At 43.4% G+C, this 24,237-nt stretch overlaps 1 protein-coding gene across 1 annotated transcript; it reads right to left on the reverse strand.

Annotated features, from left to right (window-relative positions):
* Positions 1–18,579: 18,579 nt before the first annotated feature.
* On the reverse strand, positions 18,580–19,798 carry LOC104582676 (protein FANTASTIC FOUR 1). The gene has a single exon (XM_010233147.3). The coding sequence runs from the start codon at positions 19,610–19,612 to the stop codon at positions 18,902–18,904; it is 711 nt and encodes a 236-aa protein (XP_010231449.1). The 5' UTR covers positions 19,613–19,798; the 3' UTR covers positions 18,580–18,901.
* Between the last annotated feature and the right edge of the window lie 4,439 nt (positions 19,799–24,237).

Genomic DNA, 24,237 nt, shown 5'->3' on the forward strand with positions numbered 1-24,237 from the left:
ATTGCTGCATTTTTAAAATTTAATGTTTTCATTGCATGTTAGATTATATTTACTCATTACGTGTGTCTGTGTCACATAAGATTATGTGTTTATTTTTGCGTGTAACTTAAATCTATTTTCTGTTGTAAGTAGAAGATTGAACTAAATTTGTTTTCATTATTTATTTTGCCGTAAACACAATGTTCGGTTAGTTCGGTTCCGAACCAAAAACCGAACCGAATTTTCGGTGAATCGAACTTTCGGTTCTCAAATTTTCTAAGATAACTTCTGTCCTCATATTTGAAGAACCGAATTTCATGAAAACCCGAAGAACCGAACCGAAATTTCGGGTATAACCGAACGCCCACCCCGAATTGGAAGGGCTGTTTGGTAAAAAAAAAATCAATGCGGAAATATTTTTCAACATGCCTTCAAAAGAAAAGTACTCCCTCGGTTCCATAATTCTTGTCGATCTAGATGCTTTGTAGAAATAGATACATCCATTTTTAGGCAAATTTGAGACAAGAATTATGAAACGGAGAGAGTATTTTTCAGCATGCGTCTGCAACCTGTTAGATGTATTCATTAGAATGCATAGGTCCTATTCTCACCCTGGGTTATCATTATGTTATTCCAAACTTTCTTAATATGTATTGTATCAGGAAGGAACAACACTGGTGAAAAATACTATGAGCTCAGGCTTGGTGAGTATGATATTTTTGAAAAAGAGTTTCGAAAGAAAACAAAAAATGTTTCAACTTGGCGGAGTGGTATGAAGGATAGGTGGCTGTCTGCAAGTGTTGTAGTCCTGTAACGGATGCATACCTAGAAATTAGAGGGCACCGTCGCTCAGTATGAAAAAGTTTAGCTATTTTTCATTGGAACCCAAAGGTTTACTGTGCAACAACTTCTCAATATGCGTTTTGGTTTAGTTAAGTAGATAAAGGGAAACCCTTATTTTCATACCGTTGTCTGGAGAAGGTCAAATGTGTCCATGAAATGGGCGGTGTTATGATTAAGTATAGGAGACTGCTAGTGAAAGACTTCGTCACGATCATTTCACGATTGCGCACCCCTGACATGCAGTGACAAAAATGATTGTTTGTGTCGGTTGGGGAAAGTGTACAAAGCTCTCGAGAGTGTCGATCCAATTGATTAGTCGTGCCCCTATATATGGGCGATTTGAACCACTAAGCCTGGGTCCATGGTAGTAGCTTGTTCACTATCTATCTATGTTCTCTCCTATTTATCGGTCATATGAGCTGACGGACATGATTATGACTTGCTTGATGTAATAATATGTGATGATGGATCCTTTGTTTATGATCTGATATGTGCTACTCACTCCGTCCAACAAAAGATGTCTTAAGTTTGTCAAAATCTGGATGTATCTAAACATGACTTAGTGTATAGATGCATTCAAATTTAGTCAAAGTTGAGACATCCTTTGTTGGACGGAGGAAGTATGAAATTCTTGTGATGGATGATTTTGAATTATTATAGATGCATATTATTTAATCCCTTCTTGATGAACCTGGCCAATCTTATAAGATACTCCCTATGTTTCTTAAATTAAGGCATATATTGTTTCTTTGACCGAGGGTTTGACCAAGAATTACTCCATCGATGTGTGACTAATGTGATATAAATCATAATCACAGACAAGTACTCCCTCCGATTCTAAATTGTTGTCGAAATATTACATGTATCTAGACGCTTTTTAAGAATAGATACATCCATATTTGGACAAATTTGAGTCAAGAATTTAGGATCAGAAGGAGTGCTATTGAATACGAATCCAATGATATCAATTTTATTTCACTATATATATATATATATATATATATATATTAATAGACTAAATCTTGGTTAAAGGATTGGTCAAATAAAACAATATACGTCCTAATTTAAGGAACGGAGGGAGTAGAACAGATGTGTGCTAGTTGGAGCCTTGAATCCTACATGAGGAGTCTCCTGTAAAGTTTGCTTACCAAATATGTTACACTAAACAAGTTGATCGACGCACTTCTATGTTTTCCAAATTTATTTATGTTTTGTTAGGAAATTTAGAGATGGAGTTGGATTTGATCCACTTTCACAAGGTGCATGAAAACCCTCTCCATCTCCTCTTTATATACCCCTTAAGGACCCTAAGTTTTGATTAGAAAACGTTTAGCCATTGTTACTTTTGTGTAATCGTCCATGCTCGTTATTACCATTGTCGGAACATCAACTTATCCGGATTAACTCTTTCGCGCCTAACCGCCGCCAACAAACCACGTGGAAGAATCTGGTGGAGTTAATCCCGGCAGGGCCCACCCACTTTCCTTATCCCTTCCGCCTTCTTTTTCTCGTTTCATCTCTTCCAAGCGTGGTCTCTCTCCTTCTCATCTCTCTCTCTCCCTCTCTCTCTCCCGAGCAGCTGCAGGCTGCGATGCGGCGGGCCGCGAATGCGGAGGCGAGGGGTTGTCGAGCTGGAGCCGACAACGATGACGTGGCGGGCCGCGTCGGAGGAGGTGAGGGCGAGCCGTGTCCGAGCCGGCGCGGCAACGGCGGAGGCGAGCAGGAGATGAGCCGCTGGCGAGGTAAGTCTAACAGTCTACCTTAGGGTTAGGGGGCGGGGCGGTGGCCGGTGCGGGAGAAGATGATGGTGCTCAGGTTTAGAGGGATGGCCAGGGGTGGCGGCAGACCGGCGGTGGCAGCGGTTGAGGCGGGGCGGGGCGGGGCGGCGGGAGACCCTCGGTTGGGCCAGTGCCAGCCGGCGGGTCAACACATCACAGGCGGAGGAAGAAGAAGCAGTGGTGCGGTTGGTGCCTCCCCACACTGTCCCGTTCACACCTGTCGGAATCGACCGCGCGGGGCGGACGACCGCCAATTAGCTCCGCCCCAACTTATGATCTCCTTGAGTTACTGGTTTGATGTAGCATATTAGCAATTCCAGCTGGCATCAAATGTTACCATGTTCATCTCGTTACTTCGTCTTGATTCTGAGAAGTTTCCCTGTGTACAAGAATAAAAAAAAGAATACATATGCTAGAATCTGGCAACAATTAGTACTCCCTCCGATCGACTTTACTCGTTGATGGTTTTGTACAAGAAAAATACATCTTTCAAAAGCAATATTTGTACTTTCAACGCGTCATAAAATCAATGAAGTATTCTTATGCAGCGATAGATGTGCTGCTAAACTTTTGTTTTAGAGATGCTTAGTGTGAAATCATAGGTGATGTGTAACATTGGCAAGTGTTTAGTGAAACACTGATGTGGATAGTTTGGGTAATATGGATACTTATGTGATGAGATGTATTTTGTTTGGACTTAATGCTTTGCTAGTGGTGTGTTGATCCATTAGTTTCTTATGTGAAAACATAGCGTGAGTTGTGTGAAACTTACCCTGTGTCAAGTTGTGGACTTGTGATCGTACTGGTTATTTGTGTGTTCGCTTTCAGGTGTTGCCGGAGCTAGAGGAACGTGGTCGATGGCTGGATTGAGGGACGAAGCTTGGGAGAAGCTGAGATCGAGGATCAAGGTCATGCGGGACGTTCGTGTGAAGGAACAATGGAAAGTGAAGGTTACGATGATCCGGGAGGGCACCGGTTTGTCGTATGTTGTGTATACCAGAGATGTACGGTATTGGAGATATTCGACACGTGATGGTCGAGTTTTGAAGACATCACAAGAAGAGTGGATGGCATGGAGTGGCATCGACGTGAAGAAACCTAGGTCCAGTCCTGACTGGTTGAGAGCTGTTAAAGACTGAGGCCTTGTTTGTTTGGGCTTCTGATTCAACTTTGGTGCTTCTAGCAATCTCAAAAGCACTTCTACCGTTTACACATGAAGCTGAGAAGCACATCCGGAAGCACTAAAAGCATGTCCGGAAGTGCTTCTTAGCATCATGTGTAAACAGGAGAAGTGCTTTTAAGATTTTTAAAAGCACCAAAAGCATGTCCGGAAGTGCTTCCCAGCTTCGTGTGTAAACAGGAGAAGTGCTTCTGAGATTGTTAAAAACACCAAAAGCTGAAGCAGAAGCCCAAACAAACAAGGCCTGAACAAATGGGTCCACAAGATGGTATCCGATGCAAAAGTGGTCCACATGAAAGTTGTGCGCGTCGTCGAGACGAACAACTTTTCTTTTGGAGTCATCTCAATCCGAGGTCGTATGCGGGCCCCACAGACAGAATAAAGACATAGGAGTTCGTGTTGGATTCAGACTCGGTTTAGAGTCGCGAATTTTCCCGTATAAATAGAGGGTGCCCTAGTTAGGGTTTTAGTAAGGACGGGAGGGAACTCAGAGCTTTGGATCTAGATCAATCCTTGGAGAGTTCTTGGATGCATGGTTGAATCTTTTGCAATCGATCGACATCGTTGCAATAAAGAGATTCGTTAGCGGTGTCATCTCTGTTCTTTTCGATCTTCGTGAAATCTTCGTGCTAGATCTTTCTAACACTTTGGTGCAGCTTTCTCACAAGAACATAACACGTTGCTCCAGGTTTCTCACGAGATCAAGGAAAGATTGCGATTAATTCATCTTTCTTGTTATTCCTCAAAATTGATTTTAGATTAATCCTCGTAACTTTCTGCCAGCTGTTAGTGTTTTGATCATATCTTTTGATTGGTACGTCCGATTAAGCTGATTCTTATTGTGTTGGTTAGATAATTTCAATACCTTTCTTTTTCATACTCATACGTAATTTGTGGTGCAGCCATCTAAAGTTACATTGGATTTACTATCACGAACAGATTAGGGTTTCAGGGTTTGAATTTTCGAGAATTTTTTTAATTTGCTTCCGCGCAATCATTCAACCCCCCCTCCCCCCCCCCCCCCATTGTCTATCTCGATCTCACACTTACAAAAATCTTAGTCAAGCGGTGATGTCTTATATGTATATCAGACACACTTCAAAGAAAGTTCAACACCTAAAAGGTTGGATTTCTATCACAGTCTAAGAAGGTAGGTTTAAGACCTAAATTTGAAAGGCAAACTCAAAGCTAATGTGGTGGCAACTCAGCAATAGCAATTCTGAAAACAAGTTAGTGATTTATTTTTTATTGGTTGAAATGGTTGCATAACTTTGATCTGCAAATTTAGAACTTTTCAATTGTAGAAAAGTAAACTTTACTTTGCACTTTATTCTTAAAATTTATAATAACTTAATAGAACACTAGTAAAAAATTAAACGGCTAGTTTGCTTAGATAATGGGAGTATCTTATTGATCTCATGATTGCATCATGATGATACAAGAGAAAGTGTTCAGCCACCTGGACTCCACGATACTAGACCGTCCATTTATAAACACTAATAATTTATTCGTCAGTAAATTGTTTGATACTTCAGGATGTCAATAATTACAGTTGTGCTAAATTCCAAAAATAATATTGGATACACATGTCTCTCTCCCCCTTGCACCATTGCATACCGCCTCATTATCTCTTCTCCCCAGATCTAGATTTGCCTCCGTTGTACCCTGACTAGGCACTCCGCTGACGAAGCCGCACTGCTCCGTCGTCCTCTCTGCTCGTCGAATTCATCACCACCTATACGGTAAGGTAAGTCAGGCTCCTCCGTGCTCTGATAAGGCCCTCCCTAAAACTAAACTCCTCGCCCTATCTTCTCTTCAGATCCGCCGCCGCCTCCGTCCTACCCTATTAGGCACTCCGCTGGCGAAGGCGCACTGCTCTGTCCTCCTCTCTACTCGTCGAATTCATCACCACCTATACGGTTAGGTAATTCAGGCTCCTCCACGCTCTAATAAGGCCCTCCCTAAAACTAAACCCCTCGCACTATCTTCTCCTCAGATCCGCCACCGCATCCGTCCTACCCGCTTAGGCACTTCGCCGGCGAAGGCGCACTGCTCCGTCCTCCTCTCTGCTCGTCGAATTCATCACCACCTATACGGTTAGGTAAGTCAGGCTCCTCCGTGCTCTAATAAGGTCCTCCTTAAAGCTAAATCCCTCGCACTATCTTCTCAAATCCGCCGCCGCCTCCATCCTACCCGATTAGGCACTCCGCCAGCGAAGTCGCGCTGCTCCGTCCTCCTCTCTGCTCGTCGAATTCATCACCACATATACGGTCCAGTAAGTCCTCCGCGCTCTAATAAGGCCATCACTAAAGCTAAACCTCTTGCCCTATCTTCTCCTCAGATCCGACGCCGCCTTCGTCGGTGTCAAGTTGGCGCTGTCACGTCTCGTGCATCCTTGTCGAGATCATCACCTGGTCAGTACCCTTACACCATCCCTCTCTTTGTCCCAACTCCTCCTTTTTCGCTGATTAACATTTTTTTTCTGAATTATAAGAATTGACAAGACAAGGAGGGGATCTAGGCACGTCGATTGGTAGGGGTTTGCAACGTTTGGATGGAGGAGTCCAGGTCAACACGTCGCCAACGTTCCTCCCAGCCAGATGATCTAGACACAGGCACCGACCGCGTGAGTGCCCTTCCCGATGATTTACTTCTCCTGGTTCTTGCCTGCCTGGGTTGCGTAAGCACAGCCGGAAGCACCGGCCTCGTCTCCCGCCGGTGGCGTGACCTCTGGACAGGACTCCGCAAGCTTGTTTTCCGTAACGTCGCATTTCCCTCGATCGAAGCAGCCCTCAGCCGCATCTCTCCTGGGGTTTCCCTTCTCGACATCGCCATCCCCCAGCAGGCCGAGGCCATCCCAACGGAGGAACTACAGGCTAATACCGCCAGTGTCAGCTCGCTGCTGCGTGCTGCCGCACGGCTTGATCCGGAGGAGCTAGTGTTCTCGATCCCATCTGGCTTATTAAGCATCTTGACAAGAAATAGCATCGACCTACCTTCCTTTCGCCGCGCCACCTCCATCCTGATACAGTCGGACTCCTTCTTAGTCCTTTCGCCCACTGGCAGTGACGAGCACCGCTTCCTTTGCTTGAAACGCTGTGTCTGTCAGGTTGCACGGTCACCGACCTCGAAGCCTTGTTCCTCCAGTGCCCGCGCCTGCGCTCGCTTACTCTCAGCACGCCCGGCATTTTTCTCAGAGAGGAACACCTGAAGGTCCATTCGGCATTGCTACAGGAGCTCGTCCTGCACGCCGCAATAAACTGGGGAAAACATGTCGAGATCATTGCCCCCTAGCTTAAGGAATTGACAGTGTCCATAGTTTCCTCTCCCGAGGCAAGCATCCATGTCCTGGCACCAAAGGTGGAGAAGCTCTGGTGGGTCTGTGCCTTCCCAAGTGAGACTATTGGTTTTGCTTTGTGGTGCCTCGAGAAATTGATGTTTCAGACTGGACAGAGAGAGGGGCAGCCCACTTCGCTGAAAATTCATGCCCGCAATGTATGTCTCCTCTCCTCCTCGATTTGCTAGAATCGACGATTAAACTGAATTTTAGGAATGATATATACCGTGCCACATTCTTTTTCAGGGCTCGTTACATTTTTCCCCGGAAATAGCCAACTTTGTGCGGGAGATAAAGAAGCATATGGTCACTGACTTCTCTGTTTTGGAGCTACGTCTTAGAACAATGGGGCATTCTTTTGGAGCACTCTTGTCGCTTATCCTTGGGATGCAAGAGATCCGTACTACTGTGAAGAAGCTTAAGGTCGTTTTACGGAGATCAACGGTAATTCTCTAGTGTTCTGCTTATATGTCCCAATAAAACTTCGTGTAGTAATTCACATTTAAATTTCTATTTCAGGAGCAAGAAACATGTCATGCAGATTGTGCTTGTGAGCCTACGGAATGGACAACACAAGTTATCTCCTTGACTGCTCTCAAAGAAGTGAAAATCAGCGGTTTCAAGGGTGACAACCATGAGTTTGATTTCTTGCAACTGATAATCAGAAGTGCGCCAATGCTTAAAGGATTAACCGTGGTTCTGGCACCTGAGAGCTTGTCAATGAATGATGTACGCGCAAAAGTATCCAACATCTTGGGGACGCTCTCTTCTAGCCTAAAACTTCTAGGCTAGAACTTCTAGGTGCTCTCTTACTGATCTCAGCTCTGGTGAGTAAATGTTATATGTGGATAATTAGCATGCTTCTAGGTGCAACAAGGATGTAATTGTTCATCCAAACTTTCGCAAAAATCTAAAGTTCAGCCGCTGGTGCTAAATTTGTGCATATATCCTATTACAGTATGCTATATTACTGCTAAATCTGTGTACACACCCTGCTGATTTTTAGCAAAACAGAAGCTGAATAGTAGAGTGGGCTTATATAAAGTTTGTGAAACTTTTATGCGGGCTCCCTTACCTTAATCGCCCTTATACTTATGCAATCTTGTCTACTTATTACACTATAGAGTTTTGCATCTGTATTATAACCTAGAAAAGGGTTGCTAGATTAGTGGGAGCTAGTTGTCTCAATTGAATATCATTGACCTTCGATTTGGCACAAATTACTCAGTTCCAATCAAATTCTGTTCTGCAAGTTCTTTGCTAGTTTAGTTTAGCCCGTCAGCATTTGTTGTGTTTTCTTTGAGTCATCACTCATTAACAAGTCTACACCTGCCTGTTGTGATACTGATGCAGTTTGGCTTCAATTTGTCTCCTATGCAGGGGTGCATGGCAGCCAAAATGGTCCATCGACATGATTCTCATCCTTACATTTGCGAATTTCATGCACATTGACAAGATCATCCTTTCCCATGTCTGGTTTCAGGAGTTTGCTTAGCTGTATGAACTGATGTGTGTTTCCTTTTGTTCTGTCGGTGTATTGCAATTAGCTCTTGGATGGTACTCTCTGACAGTCAATTGTCGATGTTATTGTAGTACTCGATCAACCTATGTCATGTGCTACAAATGATTCTGTTAAGCATAAACTTTCAATTGCTTTTTGCACTGTTTCATTTTACTTTGACTCCCCGATCGAGTTTCTTGACAAAAATTAGATATATAAAAAACAGCGGATAATGTTTAGTTTTAGTGCTTGCATGAGCTAAATTAGCTCTATCATTACCTCACTGGGATCTTACAAAATGAACAGAATGCTACTTTATTCAGTCTACATATTCATTTTGGCACTTTGTAAGCCCAACAGTGAGAGTTTCCTTGCAAGTAAATTTCACCATGACTGTCTTATAAAAACTGAAGTCTTCACTTTTAACGTTTGTTGGATTTTATACTGGCTATGACCGTGCACATATATACTCCTACCATTACAGTGTCCTCGCGGCTGCTACAGAATAGCAAAACAGATTCATAGATGTTAGCTTTATACACAATTAGATCGTTGTGGAAAGTAGACGGGAGACGATATTTGTTAACGAGATTCAGCAATCAATGCCTTTATGTGCGTGGCATGCCTAACGGGCACTCCTCCCCATGTACTATCAAACATAGTATAGTCGACGACAAGCCTGTCAAGGTCATCGGTCACATCACGGTCACCGCGCCACGCTGGTGCGGTCATCCACGCCGGTCCGGTCATCCTTGGAGCAGGCACCAGACTTTTCCCTTGTAATCTGTGTCTAACAACCTACCAGCTTCGTCTAGTCGATTTGACTATCCACGACACCTTTATATACTAGGCTCAGGATACAAGTCTTCGACTCGAATACATAACCTGACATGTAATCCAAGTCCAATTGTAGCCTATTGATGAGTGGACTTACACTCATTTCTACCCTTGTTAAAACCGGACAATTTGAATCATTTATTTGATTATTCTTTCAACTTGCCTGCTAATCACTAATAAATGCAAATATGTACAAATATCCTTGTTTATGTTATCCCTTGTAGATAAGGATACTTTTTTCGAGGAAATGTGAGCAAATACGGGAAGTGCTAAAGGAGTCGGTATTACCCGATGATTATATTATCTACTCTAGTTTGGTATTACCCGATGATTATTCATGGCTATCCGGACTTCAATATTTCAGCCAAAATCCACCGTGCTGCACGTGCTGCTACCTTATGAAGTACATGTCGAAGTGTCGCGCACTTGTGCACCTCTTTAGTTCGGTTTGTACCACATATCTATTATCGTCTAGACTAGTGTCTACTGCTGCTAATCTTCCACAGGGCAAAGAGAGAGAACGGCTTACTGCAATTTTAAGCACTGGATTGACGACAGCCATTTGATTTCTTTACATGTAATTACCTCACTGTAACTTTTCATCGTTAATATATTGCAGTAGGTACTTTATGTTCCTCAAAACAACACCCCTACGACTGACATCTAGAATTAATTCCCTTTATACAGAGGATTTTTTTTTGAGGGAAAGGACAGTAGATCATAGACCTACTGTCATATATTAAAATATAAAAATGTACAAAGGAAAAGCCTCAAAAATATGTACAAAGGCAAAGCCTCAAAATCTATCTAAAATGTGAGATCAATGTCTCGAAATTTACATATTTCTTTTTCTTAGATCTATGGAAGACAAGATTAAGTTCCTCTTTGAATAGCCTTCTGCACCGATAGAAGCTAGGAGTAATATTGTTGAAGATGAAGTCATTTCTAGTTTTCCAGATGCTCCATGCACACAGGACCATGATTTCTAAATGGAAAGGGACCCTAAGTTCTTCCTTAAAATGGATCACATTGGCATGCGCATTCTGCTTAGCAGAGAAATCAGGCCAGAGATATTGCCAGCAAGACTTAGCAAATTTGCAGTGAAAGAAAACATGATCCCTGGTTTCCAGCACATTGCCTTCACACATGATGCAGTTAAAGGAGTGGACATGGAATTGTCTTTTTTGAAGCATGGCTCTAGTGTTGATTCTATCAATGAGTAGAAGCTAGAAGAAGAATTTATGCTTCAGTTGGCATTAGCTTTCCCACAGCCATTTGATGGAGATTGGGATTTCAAGGTGGATAATCTGGGCTTGATAAACCTGGGTAGGTAGGAACTCCTCTTTGTTCCAAATGTAAGACTAGACATCCTTGGTTAGGGTAGGTGTTGGGGTAGTGACAAGTTCTTGCATCAAGTGGAGTTGATCATGTGACTCTTGTGATAAGGGAAGGTGAAAGGGACTAGTTAAATCCTCAGTATCCATGATTCTCTTGGATGAAATATTTTGGTCCATGACATATGAAAAGAGGTGAGGCCACTGAGTCTCAAGTGATTTTCCTGTCCAATTATCTTTCTAGAAGAGTATAGTGTCACCCAGGTTCTGATTGCAGACAACCAGCCTTTTGAAGTCATCAAGCAGTTTTAGAATGTCATTCCGTCAGAATGATGCATTGTCACAGCAAGAGGGTGGGAGGCCAGTTGAATATTGTTGTTCCCAAATCCAGTTGACCCAGGGATGTCATGTTTGTTGAAGAATTTGTACAATTTTTTTTAGGAGAAGCGCTTTATTCTGGAAATTCAGGTTCATAAATCCCAAGGCCACCTTCTTTTTTTAGGGCGACAAACCATTTCCCATGCTGCAAGGGGAGTTTTTTTTTTTGTGAGATATTGTCCTCTCCACAAGCAATGCCTTCTATATTTGACAATCTGATCAATCACGCCTTTGGGCATAAAAAATGTGCTCATGAAAAAGGATTGCAGAGGAGAGAGCACTGAGTTTACCAGCTGAAGTTTGCCTCCATATGATAGCAAATTTGAAAAGCAGGTGAGTCTGTTTCCACTCTCTTGATCAATGGCATGAAGTCTTGGATTTTTGGCCTGGAAAGCCCAGGTGGTAGACCTAAGTATGCGAAAGGAAGGCGCTCAATTTTGCACCCAAACAATTCAGAAAGCAGCTGGGTTAAAGTGGGATCCATGTTTATGATCAGACTGGATTTTGGGTAGTTGACCTTAAGCCCTGTAGACATGTGGAAATTATCCAGGATGCTCTTCATGACCAGGAGCTGATTGACTGCTTTCATGATAATCAAAATATCATCATCATATTGTATTATAGGGAATTCTGTGCAGGCAGCAGAAGCAATTGGCAGACTAAGACGATGCATGGTCATAGCATGGTTGATGCAAGATTGGAGAACATCAGCCAGGAGAACAAATAGGAGAGGTGAGAGAGGATCCCCCTTCCTTAGGCCTCTCTTGCAATGTATGATTTTCCTTGGGTTGCCATTCAGAATGACATGAGATGTGGCTATAGAGAGACATTCTGATCCATTCACACCATTTGGTCCCAAAGCCCAAAGCTCTAAGGATTTCCAGCAGAGCAGATTGATTGACCATGTCAAAAGTCTTCTCAAAATCAATTTTGAGCACAGTTTCGCTTTGGATCTATTGCATGCATGAAAGTATTCCAGTGCCCATGCCATGCAATCTTGTACAGTTCTAGTCTTAACGAAGCCATACTGATTTCTGTGAATTATCTTCATGAATAACAGCTTGAGACTATTAGCCAACAATTTGGTAAGGATCTTCAGAGTACAGTTTAGCAGTGAGATGGGCCTGTAGCCATTGACTCCTTCTGACTTGTCTGACTTGGGAATCAAAGAAATTAAACAACTGTTGATACAGTTTAAATCCATTGTCCTAGCATAGAATTGGTTGCAAAGTTCAATAAAATCCTGTTTAATGATGTGCCAGTATTTCTTGATAAATAAGTTAACCATTTGGGCCAGGAGATTTGTTATTGGGTAGGTCCTTGACCACTTTTTTAATTTCTTCAGGAGAGAAGGCCTCCTCAAGGAAGGAGAGGTCAGGGTGGGCAGATAGGATCTCTTCAAGGTTAAGAACCATTCGGTGATTATCAGCTTTGCCCAATCTGTCTTTAAAAGCATTCTAGAAAAGGGAAGCTTTCCCATCATGATCAAATTCAAGGCTGCCATCAGTTCACTTTACACATGCAATTTTATTTTTCCTTTGCTGGATGGTAGCCAGTGAGTGGAAGAATTTGAGTTCTCATCTCCAAGTTTTACCCATTTAATTTTGCCTCTTTGTTTCCAGTATGTTTTTTGAGAGTTGAGGCATGCACACAGGTGATCCTTGCACTTTTTTCTGAATGCTCCTTCTTCGGTGGTAAGAATTCTGGATTCCTCAATACTGTCAAAGAGGAGAATTGCATCATTGAGGTCCTCAATAAGAGTATCTATATTGGATGGGATTTTGGTCCATTTTTTTGCATGATACCTAAGGGATTTAAACCTGGCCGAAATTCTCTTAGCACTATCAATGATATGGCGGTGTTTCCCCATGAGTCTTTAACTACCTCTTCAAAACTTGGCCTATCCATCCAATTATTTTCAAACCTGAAAAATCTGTGGACTTAGTACCAATTTTGAAAACACATGAAACATGATCAAATGCAGTTCTTGCCATTGGCAGGATTTCAGTACTAGGGAAGTTAATAGTCCAACTCAGCGATGTAAAACACCGGTCCAATTTTTCCAAAAGGGAATTATCTTGCATATTACTCCAAGTGTATTTTCTTCCATTAAGTGGAATTTCTACCCATCCATGCCTATGAATGACAATATTGAATAGAAGCATGTCATTAATATTACCACCTGGCTTGTTTCTGTCCTCTGAGGATCTAAGGAAATTAAAATCACCCATAATAATCTGGTCAATATCATCAGTTGTGTCAATGTTATTCAACCAGTCTAGGAATTCAGTTATTTTATTATCCAAGCATGGGCCATAAATATTGGTAAGCATCCATTCCTTCCTAGATTCAGACAAGTGAAGTTGACAGACCAAGAGAATTCATTCAGAAAAGCCAATTCTCCATTAAATTGAGTACCGACCCAAGTGATCAAGAGAACCCCAGATCTACCAGTAGATGGTAGAAGGAGAAATGTGTTGAATCATTTAGGACAGAAGTTCCGAATGAAACCAGAGTCAAAATCAGCGTTTTTGGTTTCCTGAAAACATGCTATAGAGCATCCACTTTCCTCCATCTTGTTTTGAATGTTGGCCCATTTTTTATGGGAGTTAGTTCCTCTAATATTCCAGGACATAATCTTCCGATCAGATGTACTCAATATAAAACCAAGAAATTTTACCCACAATAATGCAACCCAAGTTCATGTGTGTCCAACTTAACACAAGTTCTGAGATCTTGCAATACAATAACTTAGAGGTCTTATTAATTATTACAAACCAAAAGAAAATATAGCCAAGCCCACTTCCAGTGGAGCATCTATGCATCCCTCTTCTTCTGGGTCTTCTTGCTCTTGGTTGTATCTTCATGGGCACTCTTCTTGGCTTTCTTCTTCTTATGACCATCAGTAGTCTGATTAGCTTAGACCATGACAAGGCCAAATCTTTCACTAAGGTTCCTTATCACTTTCTTTGATACTTTTGGGACATGAACATTACATGCCAAGCAGTGCTTGTCAACATAGGTAGAGTGCTTGAAGCCAGCAGATTTATGTAACAGTCTGTCACTTCTTGTGACTTCAGTGATCACAACAGGAGGTTTTCCTGATCTTTTAACCTTAAGGACTGATGTGGTCACATTGGCAGCACTAGAGCCCATAATCTTAGGGGCTTGTGGGGTGGAGAAGCCTTGGCAGCTATGAACAACTCTTGCACTTAACTTGCAGCTAAGTGGGGAATTAGTGGGACAATCATCTGGAATAGAAAAATCCATGCCAAAGCAAGCACCTTCTGAGAAGATCTTTCACATGTTGTAGACGAGAACTTTCCTGGCCCAAGCAAATTAGTCAGGTGGAATCAGTGCAGCAGTGAAGAAGTCCACCCAAGGTGCGGGGATGGGCACAGAGTCTCCTTCTGTGGGCTTGTGAGATGAGGCCCATACAACACAGGGAAATCCTCCATTGATGAGAAAAATGTGGCAGCTGAACCCTACCAACCAGCAAGTTCTGCATGTGGGCTTCTCCGTCAATTCGCATGGGAACATTCTCTTGCCCAATAACATCAAAGGCAAGTGCAAGGTTAACATGAGGTGCAACGGTAGGCTGAGGGCCAAACACAGATCCTTCTGATGGTTGTGCAGGGGCATTGGAGCTAAGTGTGAGTGTGATCTCACTTTCATTTTCAGCTTCAGCTTGCTCATTGACAGATGTATTTTTAGGTGCCACGTCAACATTGATCAGGTCATTCCAGTTAAGCAGATCCTGAGCTAGAGCATTAGCATGATTCTCATGAGCATTCACCACTGACGTGGTTAACCACGTACTCGACTTGAGTATACCCGTTACGGCCCAGCCAGGGGCCCACAAGGAAGCCTACAACGACTCCAAGAAGTCTACATGCCAAATCTTGTGACTCAAGATAAGAAAGCTTAATTAGAGTATATTTTCTCATTGTAACCGATTTGGACTCTACCTCAGACCTAGGTTCCTGCATATATAAAAAGACCAAGAGGGGGAGCCAAGGAGACTCCAACTTAGTTAGAAGCCGCCTAGACGCACTCACCAGATCGAATCTGTGCATCTAGCCTCCGTGGTACCCCATTGTAATCGACTCATCGATACAAGATCAGACAAGCAGGACGTAGGGGTATTACCTCATCGAGGGCTCTGAACCTCGGTAAATCGTGTTCCCTGTGTCCTTGTTAGCCGACGAGTTCGCCAACACATACACTCAAAAACTTTCCTAGATACAAGTCCACCAATATGGACATTGTCGAAGTCACAACTTCGTCAACCACCTTGTCCCATGGACCCCAATTGTCTACTGCCATATTAAGGTCAGGCAGAGCTGCAACATGGAAGGGGAGAGCTGGAAGTGGGTGTGGAGTGGCTCCATTCTCTGGTGGCACATCTTCATTAGGTCCAAGCCCACCAAGCAGAGCCTGATCCAAGATATAAACAGGAGCAGCCCAAGTGTTGCCTTGAAAATCAGGCTCATGTGAGAAGCAAAATGCTCTAAGGAATCAGACTCACATCCTCCACTTTCACTTTAATGACAATTATAGCATAGTTGCTAACCGATTTGTCCCAAAGCACAAGTTTGCCCCAATCTGCAATTGCATTTGCCACATGTTCTGCCTCCTAAATGTCTTGGTGAAACCCTAGAATCATCAACCACACCTCTTGGTTATAAGTAAAGGAACGTCAGTTAGTGCCCCTATTATATATGTTGTGTGGAGGTAAAGGTGACCCCATTGTGCTGGTGAGGTCCATTCTGGACAAGTCAATCCCTATCAATAGCAGAGTCCATCCGGATGTATACATGTCCCAGGGGGCAGAGTTGCAGGTACTCGATCCTAAGCCTCAGATGATCGGCTATAAAGTTATTGATGATACCTCTAGTGACATGGAATGGCTTGTCCGGGTTCGGAGGGGGGTTGATGTTGACGATGGTGATGTCTTCATTCATTCTTGGCCTCAATGCTCCCGCGGATGTGATACCGGCTTTGCTGCAGTCGCCCTGGCACGTCGACGATGTCGAGGCACGAAGGGCGCGGGGTCCACTGGGAAGTTCGCCATTGTCACCGAGTGGCCGGCTGAAGCAGGAAGCGTGCGAGTGGAGTGGGGTTTTGGTGGCGCAGTGGCGGAGGAAGACGAAGGGTCCGGAGGAAAGTGATTAAAATATTTAGCGCTTTCGGTGAAACTGGCAAAGGTGGGTGGATTAGAGCGTTTTTGGACCGTGGATCTGAACCACATGTCCACCATCCCCTCTGGCTAGAGTGATTTGGAAATTCCTTTGAATCTAGGCGCAAAAATAAATCCTTGTTTTCGCCCTGACTTATTTTGGAAACCAAAATCTTCGTCCACTTTCCTTGCATGGCAAAACCTGAAAATGTGCCCGTTTTAAACAGTAACGGCAGTGAACAACGCCTTGACATGTGCCGGCCGTATGGCCTGATTTTAGGCATCTGCCGCACGTGGGCTTATTCGAGTTGGGCCAAGCAGTGTTAGGGCCCAGGTCTTCATTGCCCATGAAAGCCGCTCCAGCATTACTGGCATTGTTAGCATAATTGACATTAAGGCCCAAATAAACCCCATTATTGTTGAGACGACCGTTGGTATGTTTCCCGTTGACCGGTTTGAACCGCGTCTTCTCCGTCACCGACGTTGACTCCGACGAGGTTGATTCAGGGAATTTCAACCTCTTAAAGATCGTACTGACTAGGATGGGTTCCTTCTGCTGCTTGCTGTATTTAGCAATATGATTTTCCTTGCATAAGTGAATAGCAATTGGTGAGTGATCTGCATCCGCCAGGTCAATTTCATTAGTAGGTTACCTCGGAGATAGTGGAGGCAAAGGATTGGCCTTCTCCGGACGCAAGAAAGCAGATTGTCAGATGATCTGGATGGCATTCGCACCAGTAAGGCGAGGAACTTGACTGGGCGCCTCAGCATATGATCTAGCAGATTTCTGTGGGGAAAGAGGCTTCTTGGGTAGAGGCCATTGTTGGTGTTGTTCCTCCTCCCATGCAGCATACTCTTTCATATAATCCGGGCCTCCGAAACCCCAAAGGTGGAAATAAACCACAAAGTTGGAACATTCGAAAGAGCTAAGCTTAGCAATATGAAAACCAATGGCCTTATTGGTGACCGAGAAGCGAAAAGTCCTATCTTTGAGGATTGTGACACGGAATTCCTCCGGCTTGCCACCAAGACAGACATTTAGGAGATTACCGACAGAAACTTCAGTGAGTTTGAATTTGCTCCTCCCAAATGAAGCAACCATGAAGAAATCAGGGCGAGCGTTGCCAGCACCATGATAGGGACGCGCCACCTGCCGTAGAAATCTCTGCGCAATTGTTCTCTAGGCTGTCGATCAATAAGGAAATCCATACCTTGTTTAGGGGCAGTCGGCACAGTTGAGTCGGCAGGGCACGTCTCCTTCCATTTCTATGCTCCAGAATGGAGAGATCAAGGAGGGCCATCCTATCCATGGAGCAATCATGGGCGTTGAGTCTTAACTCCCGTCTTCTTTCCAAGGTGGAGAGGTCCATCGTCGCCACCATGAGGCATGCCGGCGGGGTGCCCCCCGGAGGGAGTTAGGCCGCCATAGCCTGAGAGCTCTGAACTTCATGTTATGTTCTATTAGGAGATTTATACAGAGGGTTTATCCACGGGCACAAAATGACGAGACGAAAAGATCGAGGTTGTGGTTAGATCATCTTGTAACTCCATATGTGCGAGGCGCTTGCGTCAAACTCAATACTGGAACAATTAATTGCATGGACAAGCCAGAGCCTTTTTTCGTCGTCGTTGTTTTGTCCACATATGAGCTGCATATAGGAGTTACTTATTAGGTCTTGTTTGATTCAAACTTTGGACAGAGACTTACTTATTAGGTCTTGTTTGATTCAAAGGATATTTATAGGAATTTTGAAGAGCTGCATTTTCTAGGTATTTTTGTTACTTTGGTCGTTTGATTTGTGTGATCGAATCATATAGAAATTTTTCTAGGGTTCTTTTGTACTGGCATTTTAGAGGAAAAATTTCATCCAGTTCGTAAGGAATGCAAAACATAGGAATAGTAAAAATACAGAACAATATGTAAAATAGAGTATTGGGAAACAAATGAATCTAAAATGAGATCTGAGTGGATGTTAAAATTCCTGTGTTTTTGGCATGAAAGAGGCCACAAAGGAGATTTCCCTCTACTTTCTTACAATGCACTCCTATTATGAATCAAATACATGAACACTACTACTAAAATAAAAGGGGGGAAATTCCTATTCCTCCTTTTTTTTTGCGGAGATATTCCTCCATTTTTCGTGTTAATCGAAGAGGTCTGAAGAAATCCTTTGATGCAATGCAATCAAACAAACTTTGGTCCAAACTAAAGCTTGTAGTAATCAAATGGACATGACATTGCAATCCTCTTTTTTTTCTGAATTTTTCTAGCTGTGTGATGAATCAAAGAGGACCTTAGACGCCGAGTTTCAGAAAGCTAGCAGACAGTAGTACAAGGAGGTAAGTTCCTTTTACTTTTAACCGAAGAGTCTTCAGTAAAAACTGGTGTGTCCTTGGAAGAATGAAAATCACGGATCTCGCATCTTTCGTACGCTCTCAAACCATAGTCGATATAAAATGAAGCCAACCAAATATTGCTTCTACTATGTACAAGGTGTGTCGCTTTCATCATTTTGAAAGTTAATCCCAGCAGTTTAACGAATCCCGTTTTCAGTTCAGGTGATGGCCACCCAGAACGCGGCCGCCTGCTCCGGCTCCCATTTCTCCCCGCGCCTCGCCGCCGTCGCGGCACCTTCCGCCATCTCCGCACACCGCCCGCCGCGCACGTACTTGGCAACGACGCCGTACTCCTCTTCCTGCTCCCGCTGCTGATCAACTTCCTCTGCCTCCTCCTCTGCCTGATCTTCCGTTTCTCGTTGTATGCTGCGCGCGGCGCCAATGTTGCAGCCGTGGCAGGGGCGGAAGCGGAGCTGGAGGCGCCCGCCGCTCCGCTGCGCCTCCATCCCGGCCGCCCGCACCGCGTACACCTCCAGCCGCCCGTCGCGGCGCTCGTGGACCATGCGCGTGCGCGCCACGCCGGCCGCCAGCGTCGTCAGCGGCGGGGGCAGGGGCAGCACCCGGCGGCGTACTCTGGTCGCCTCCACCTTCGTCTCCTCCCTCCTGGCGCGCCGCTTCCTCTCCGCGCCCTCGTCGGCTTCTTCGTCACCGGCGGCGTCGAAGCCGCCGGTCTCGCACCCGAGCGCCTCCGTGCACATCTCCAGGTTCCGCTTCACTCCGTACGCGGGCTTCTTGGGAGAGGAAGACGGTAGTACTGCCACCGCCGACGCGTCACGAGGTTTCGCGGGCTGTTCTTGGGGAGCGTATAGGGAGCTCCAGGGGCCGGCGGCGGGGATTTGCGGCGGCGAGTAGAGTGTCGAATTAGTCATGGTGAAATGCTGATACGGTAGTGGGGATGGCTGGTGTCTGAAATAGCTAGGCTAGGGAACTTGATCGGCCGCCGCAAGAACGAAGTGGAAGGATTTGTAACAGGACGCAGCGCAGGCTGTGTGTTGTGAATTGTGATGACTGATGAGTGAGGAAGAGCAGAGCCCCTGCCGCTGGTTTATATAGGGCAAGAAAGCGAGACAGGGAGGGGCAAGATGGTAGTTCTCCGTTGGAGAATGTTCCTTATGTTTTTCTTTGCTGAGAATCTGGAATGTTCGCCATTTTGTCCATCTTGGTTCTAATCTATTGGCATAATGTCGCTCCGGATTCTGATTCCATTTCCACAAGAATGCATGGAAGAAAACAAATGAACGAAGAGCACCGGAACCATTGCCCTAGCGTTTGATGTAGGTACGTTGCAACATTTCACTGCTTTATGCTATCGGTTTCGTTCATAAATGTAAGATGTTCTATCTTTCTTCTAAATCAAAAAAATTGTAAAGTTTGATCATATTTTTAGAAAAAAAAATACTAATATTTACAATATCAAATAACTACACTAAAACGATATATATCATCGCGGATTTAACAAAAGTAATTAAGTACTAAATGTACATGTTGGTAAATTATTCTGTAACTTGATCAAAGTTTGATCTAAGACAAATTAAAGCATCTTACATTTAGAAACGGTGAAAGTAGTTAAGATAGTAGTCCCTCCTAGCGGTTGAGATAGTAGTCCCTCCTAGCGGTTGGTGTGTACTACCATCCGTAGGTAGGTCGCCCTTCAAATTTTACTACTCATATTATCTAGCTCTAAATTTGTAAGTTACAATGGTTGGAACTAATTAATGTTCACCTTACAGAGGCCGGGAGTATCATCCTCAGAAAAATAATAATCTGTTCTCCTTGTACCAGATGACTAAAAACTCTTGGCCTAAATGACAACCGGGGACCTGTAATTTATAGTGGAAAACGTGATGGATTCTACTCCGTCCATTCCTAAAAATAAGAAGTTTTACCTTTCTCTTAAGTTATTTTTTTTTTAACTTTGATCAAAGTTTAGAAAAATCTACCAACGTCTACGACTTCTAATTAGTTTTATTAAATTACCATGATTTTTTTTCATATTATACTTATTGATATTATAAATGAGAAAGGTAGAAACTAGAAAAGAATGAATTGATCTAATCAGCTCCTCCATCTGTTTCTAAATCTAAAAGGTTTTAGTTTTGTTTTAAATCAAATTTGTAAAACTTCGACCAAGTTTATATAAATCTACCAACATCTATCAATTTAGATTAGTTTTATTAGATCCATCATGATATGTATTTGTAGTATACATGATATACTAGATACTGTTTTGTAAATTTGTTCAAACTTTAAATTTTTTTGACTCAGAACAAAACTATGAATAATAGATACTGTTTTGTAAATTTGTTCAAACTTTATATTTTTTGACTTCAAACATAACTATGACTTCTCACGTTTAGTAATGGAGAGAATATTTTTTTGGAAGGCACGTGTTGTACAACTGTGTACACCTCCTTCAGGTTTTGAATGGATAAGGAGACTGTGCACCACGAACAAGCTTGCAAAGGATCCACGCACCATGCACTTGCCATGTTGGTGTAGTTCCGTCGCTTTGTGCGGTCGTTCCTCACCACATTAGCTCAAACCCCAGTGCTTTGCAAAGGATCCACGCACCATAATACCCTTACGCTTTATCCTGGTGGCCAGCAATCGCACTGCGGAATTGATGGTTCAAAATTTGTTAAGCCGAGGTGTACAAAACCATGCATCAAAAGTTCGCATCTGGCAAGTGTTTTTCCCAGCTTGACGGCGACATATATACGCAATGGTTGGCTGCTGCTCTGTTTTAACCCCTTTCTGAAAGCAGAATTTTCGTACCTGTCAACATCTGCTGATTTGTGGTCTGTCTCTCGGAGTTGGATAAGAATGCTATCGACGGTGTGAAACGTGGCGACATCTACCGTACATGTACATAGTTACCGGGTTTTGCAGGATTTTTTTTTCCTCAACCGGTTTCAGTTGGTATATGTTGATTTGTTCGCTACATCGTAAATCATAAATAGTTACTGATTTGACGAATGTCCGCCCGAAACCAAACTGGCGGACGAATTCCGACAGCCCATTTTTTGGCCTGTCGGATTTTGTTTTGCCATTTTTTGCAACTTTTAATTTTGTGCTGTCTGACTTTTATTTTTTTATTTTTTGAACTTTTCGTTTTCTGAACTTTTACTTTTTATACAAGGATTTAAGGTTTTATTTTCAACTTTCATTTTGTTAACTTTTTATTTTGAACTTATCATTTTCGAGAAAAAAAAGAAAACAGAGAAAAAATAGTTACCAGGAGGGGAGCCTTCGGCTCAGGCGGCGGCGAGCCTCGGGCGGCCGGATCCGGTTGGGTGAGGGGGTGGCGTGGCTGATCCGGCCGGGGAACGGAGACGGTGCCGCCCGGGTCGGCGGCACGACGGGAAGCCAGACGCGGCAGCGCAAGGAGGCAGCGACGCGGCTGCTGCGGGGTAGGAAGGCGTTGGGGGACACAGGGCGAGCACAGAGAAGAGAGATGGGGGGCACCAGGAGTGCGTCATGAGAGGAAGAAAGAGTTCTTAGTCTCTTAGGGGGGTGGGTTTGTCTGTCAGTTTGATTTGTGGCGAAGCATCGCCGAAGAGGCTTCTGGATTCTTCAACCTATACAGGACGAATCAAAGTTTCGAACTGGACAGAACAGAGACTCGTGTAAATATACTAGTACTACTAGCTAAATGACGGTTCATTGGTACGAATAAAACAAATTCTATGTTTGCTATAGATAAATTACACTATAAAAACCATAGTCGCGTGTTAGAGGCATTTATCATCATTTTAAGAGAATAAGGTGAGTATTTCTTTTCAATAAAAGGATGTGAGGACGTGACAGACCACTTCCTATGATTGACTCTTTTATATAGGAGTAAATTTTTTTTTTATTGATCTCCAAGTTTGATGTTAGATTAGCACAAATATTTAGATGTGCCAAGTGGCATCACCTCATTCCTCTTCTTATTTTCCAAATTCAGAGATAGATTACAGAAAATAGGGAAACAAATGTAGGGTCGTCCCTTGTCAGAAGTGGTGCGAGTGGTACCATAACATGAGAATCAAACCAGGAGTTGCTTTGTTTATGATAGATCGTGTGGGTGGCATAGGGTTTATGGTGTATTTTTCTTTATGGAGTATTTCTCTAGTGGATTTTTGAATCCCAAACCACTCAAGTCTTTGCCTTTTCCATGCCGACTCTATCTTCTTTCTTCTAGAATATGTCCTTGAAAAGGCTTACCAGGTTTATGGATGGAAAAAGAACCAGAAGACCCATCATCGCTCCGAGACTTACAAAGATAGCCGATAGGGGGCGCATAGGCGGGTCAACTATATCCAGCACCCACCACAAAAGAAAAATAATTATTGCCACTTAGCAACCTCACTGGCTTTACAGACAACACCATGAATTTGTGGCCACGGTTTACTTGTATTATTGTGTTGCCTGTCGCCAGAAGGATAAAAAATCAGTTGTGTCAATAACAGGGCAAGTATTTAGCCTCTCGATACTTGCCTGCAGCTTGTGTATAATTTTGGAAGAAACTGAGCTTCAAGCTAGAGTATAGTCAAATCAGTTTTCTATCCGCGCCATATATTTAGCGAACGTCGGTGATACGCTATGAGGCTACGACCACCGGTATTATTTTGACGGCTGAGGTAGTGGCATGCTTAATGTTGGCATCATATGCCTATAGCCCTTGATTATGACCTATATGTTCCAACTTTTGCATATATGTTAACGAGTATCTAGGGTTGGTTAGGTGGTACTGACCTAGCTCCATCTGTTGTAGAACAGTACACCTGCTTTTTCCTTGTTATAAGTGAAATACTTCCTCTGATTCATAAAAAATATCGTCCATTTTATACCAATTTAGTATAAATTTTGTACTAAGTGGACGACGTTTTTTATGAATCGGAGGGAGTTGTACTCTCCACATACATGCCTATCTCAAAACAAATACTAATACATCTCTCCTTATGCGTTGCCGAGTACTCCAGAAAGTATGTCCCAGCCTTTTGGGGGCTGAATAAATGGCTGGACAGTATTTCTTCAGGAGAGATGACATCAAAATTCTTTCGCTTTGACAGCGCGCGCGGTCCATAGCTTTGCTTTTGCAAGTAATTAAGCTTGCTCACCGTCAAATGAATCTTGATCCCATCTACACTTCAAATGTGACGCTACCATGCATGTTCTTCTCCGTAAGGACTTAGGACACATATGTAGACCCTGGTCATTTTGCTCCGACAAGTTTAACCGGCAAACGGCAGGGAAGTTTCAGAGATATACCATACCTGCATACCATGCATGCAAGTTTGGTTCTGGACCTTCTAGTCGATCACCGTTGGTACGTGATAACGTGAACCAACAAAGGTGATTGCCATCACTCCGCGAATAGGTTATGCTCTAGGGAATTAGGAAAAGGGAACGTGAGTTGAAGGGACGTGTGATGTTAAATCATTTGTTTGGTAAGAGAGAATGAGAGTTTAATAGAGATTTGGAATGGGAGTCGAGGGACTACTTCCCACCA

Source organism: Brachypodium distachyon, chromosome 2 (genome assembly GCF_000005505.3).
Source record: "Brachypodium distachyon strain Bd21 chromosome 2, Brachypodium_distachyon_v3.0, whole genome shotgun sequence".
NCBI lineage: Eukaryota > Viridiplantae > Streptophyta > Magnoliopsida > Poales > Poaceae > Brachypodium > Brachypodium distachyon.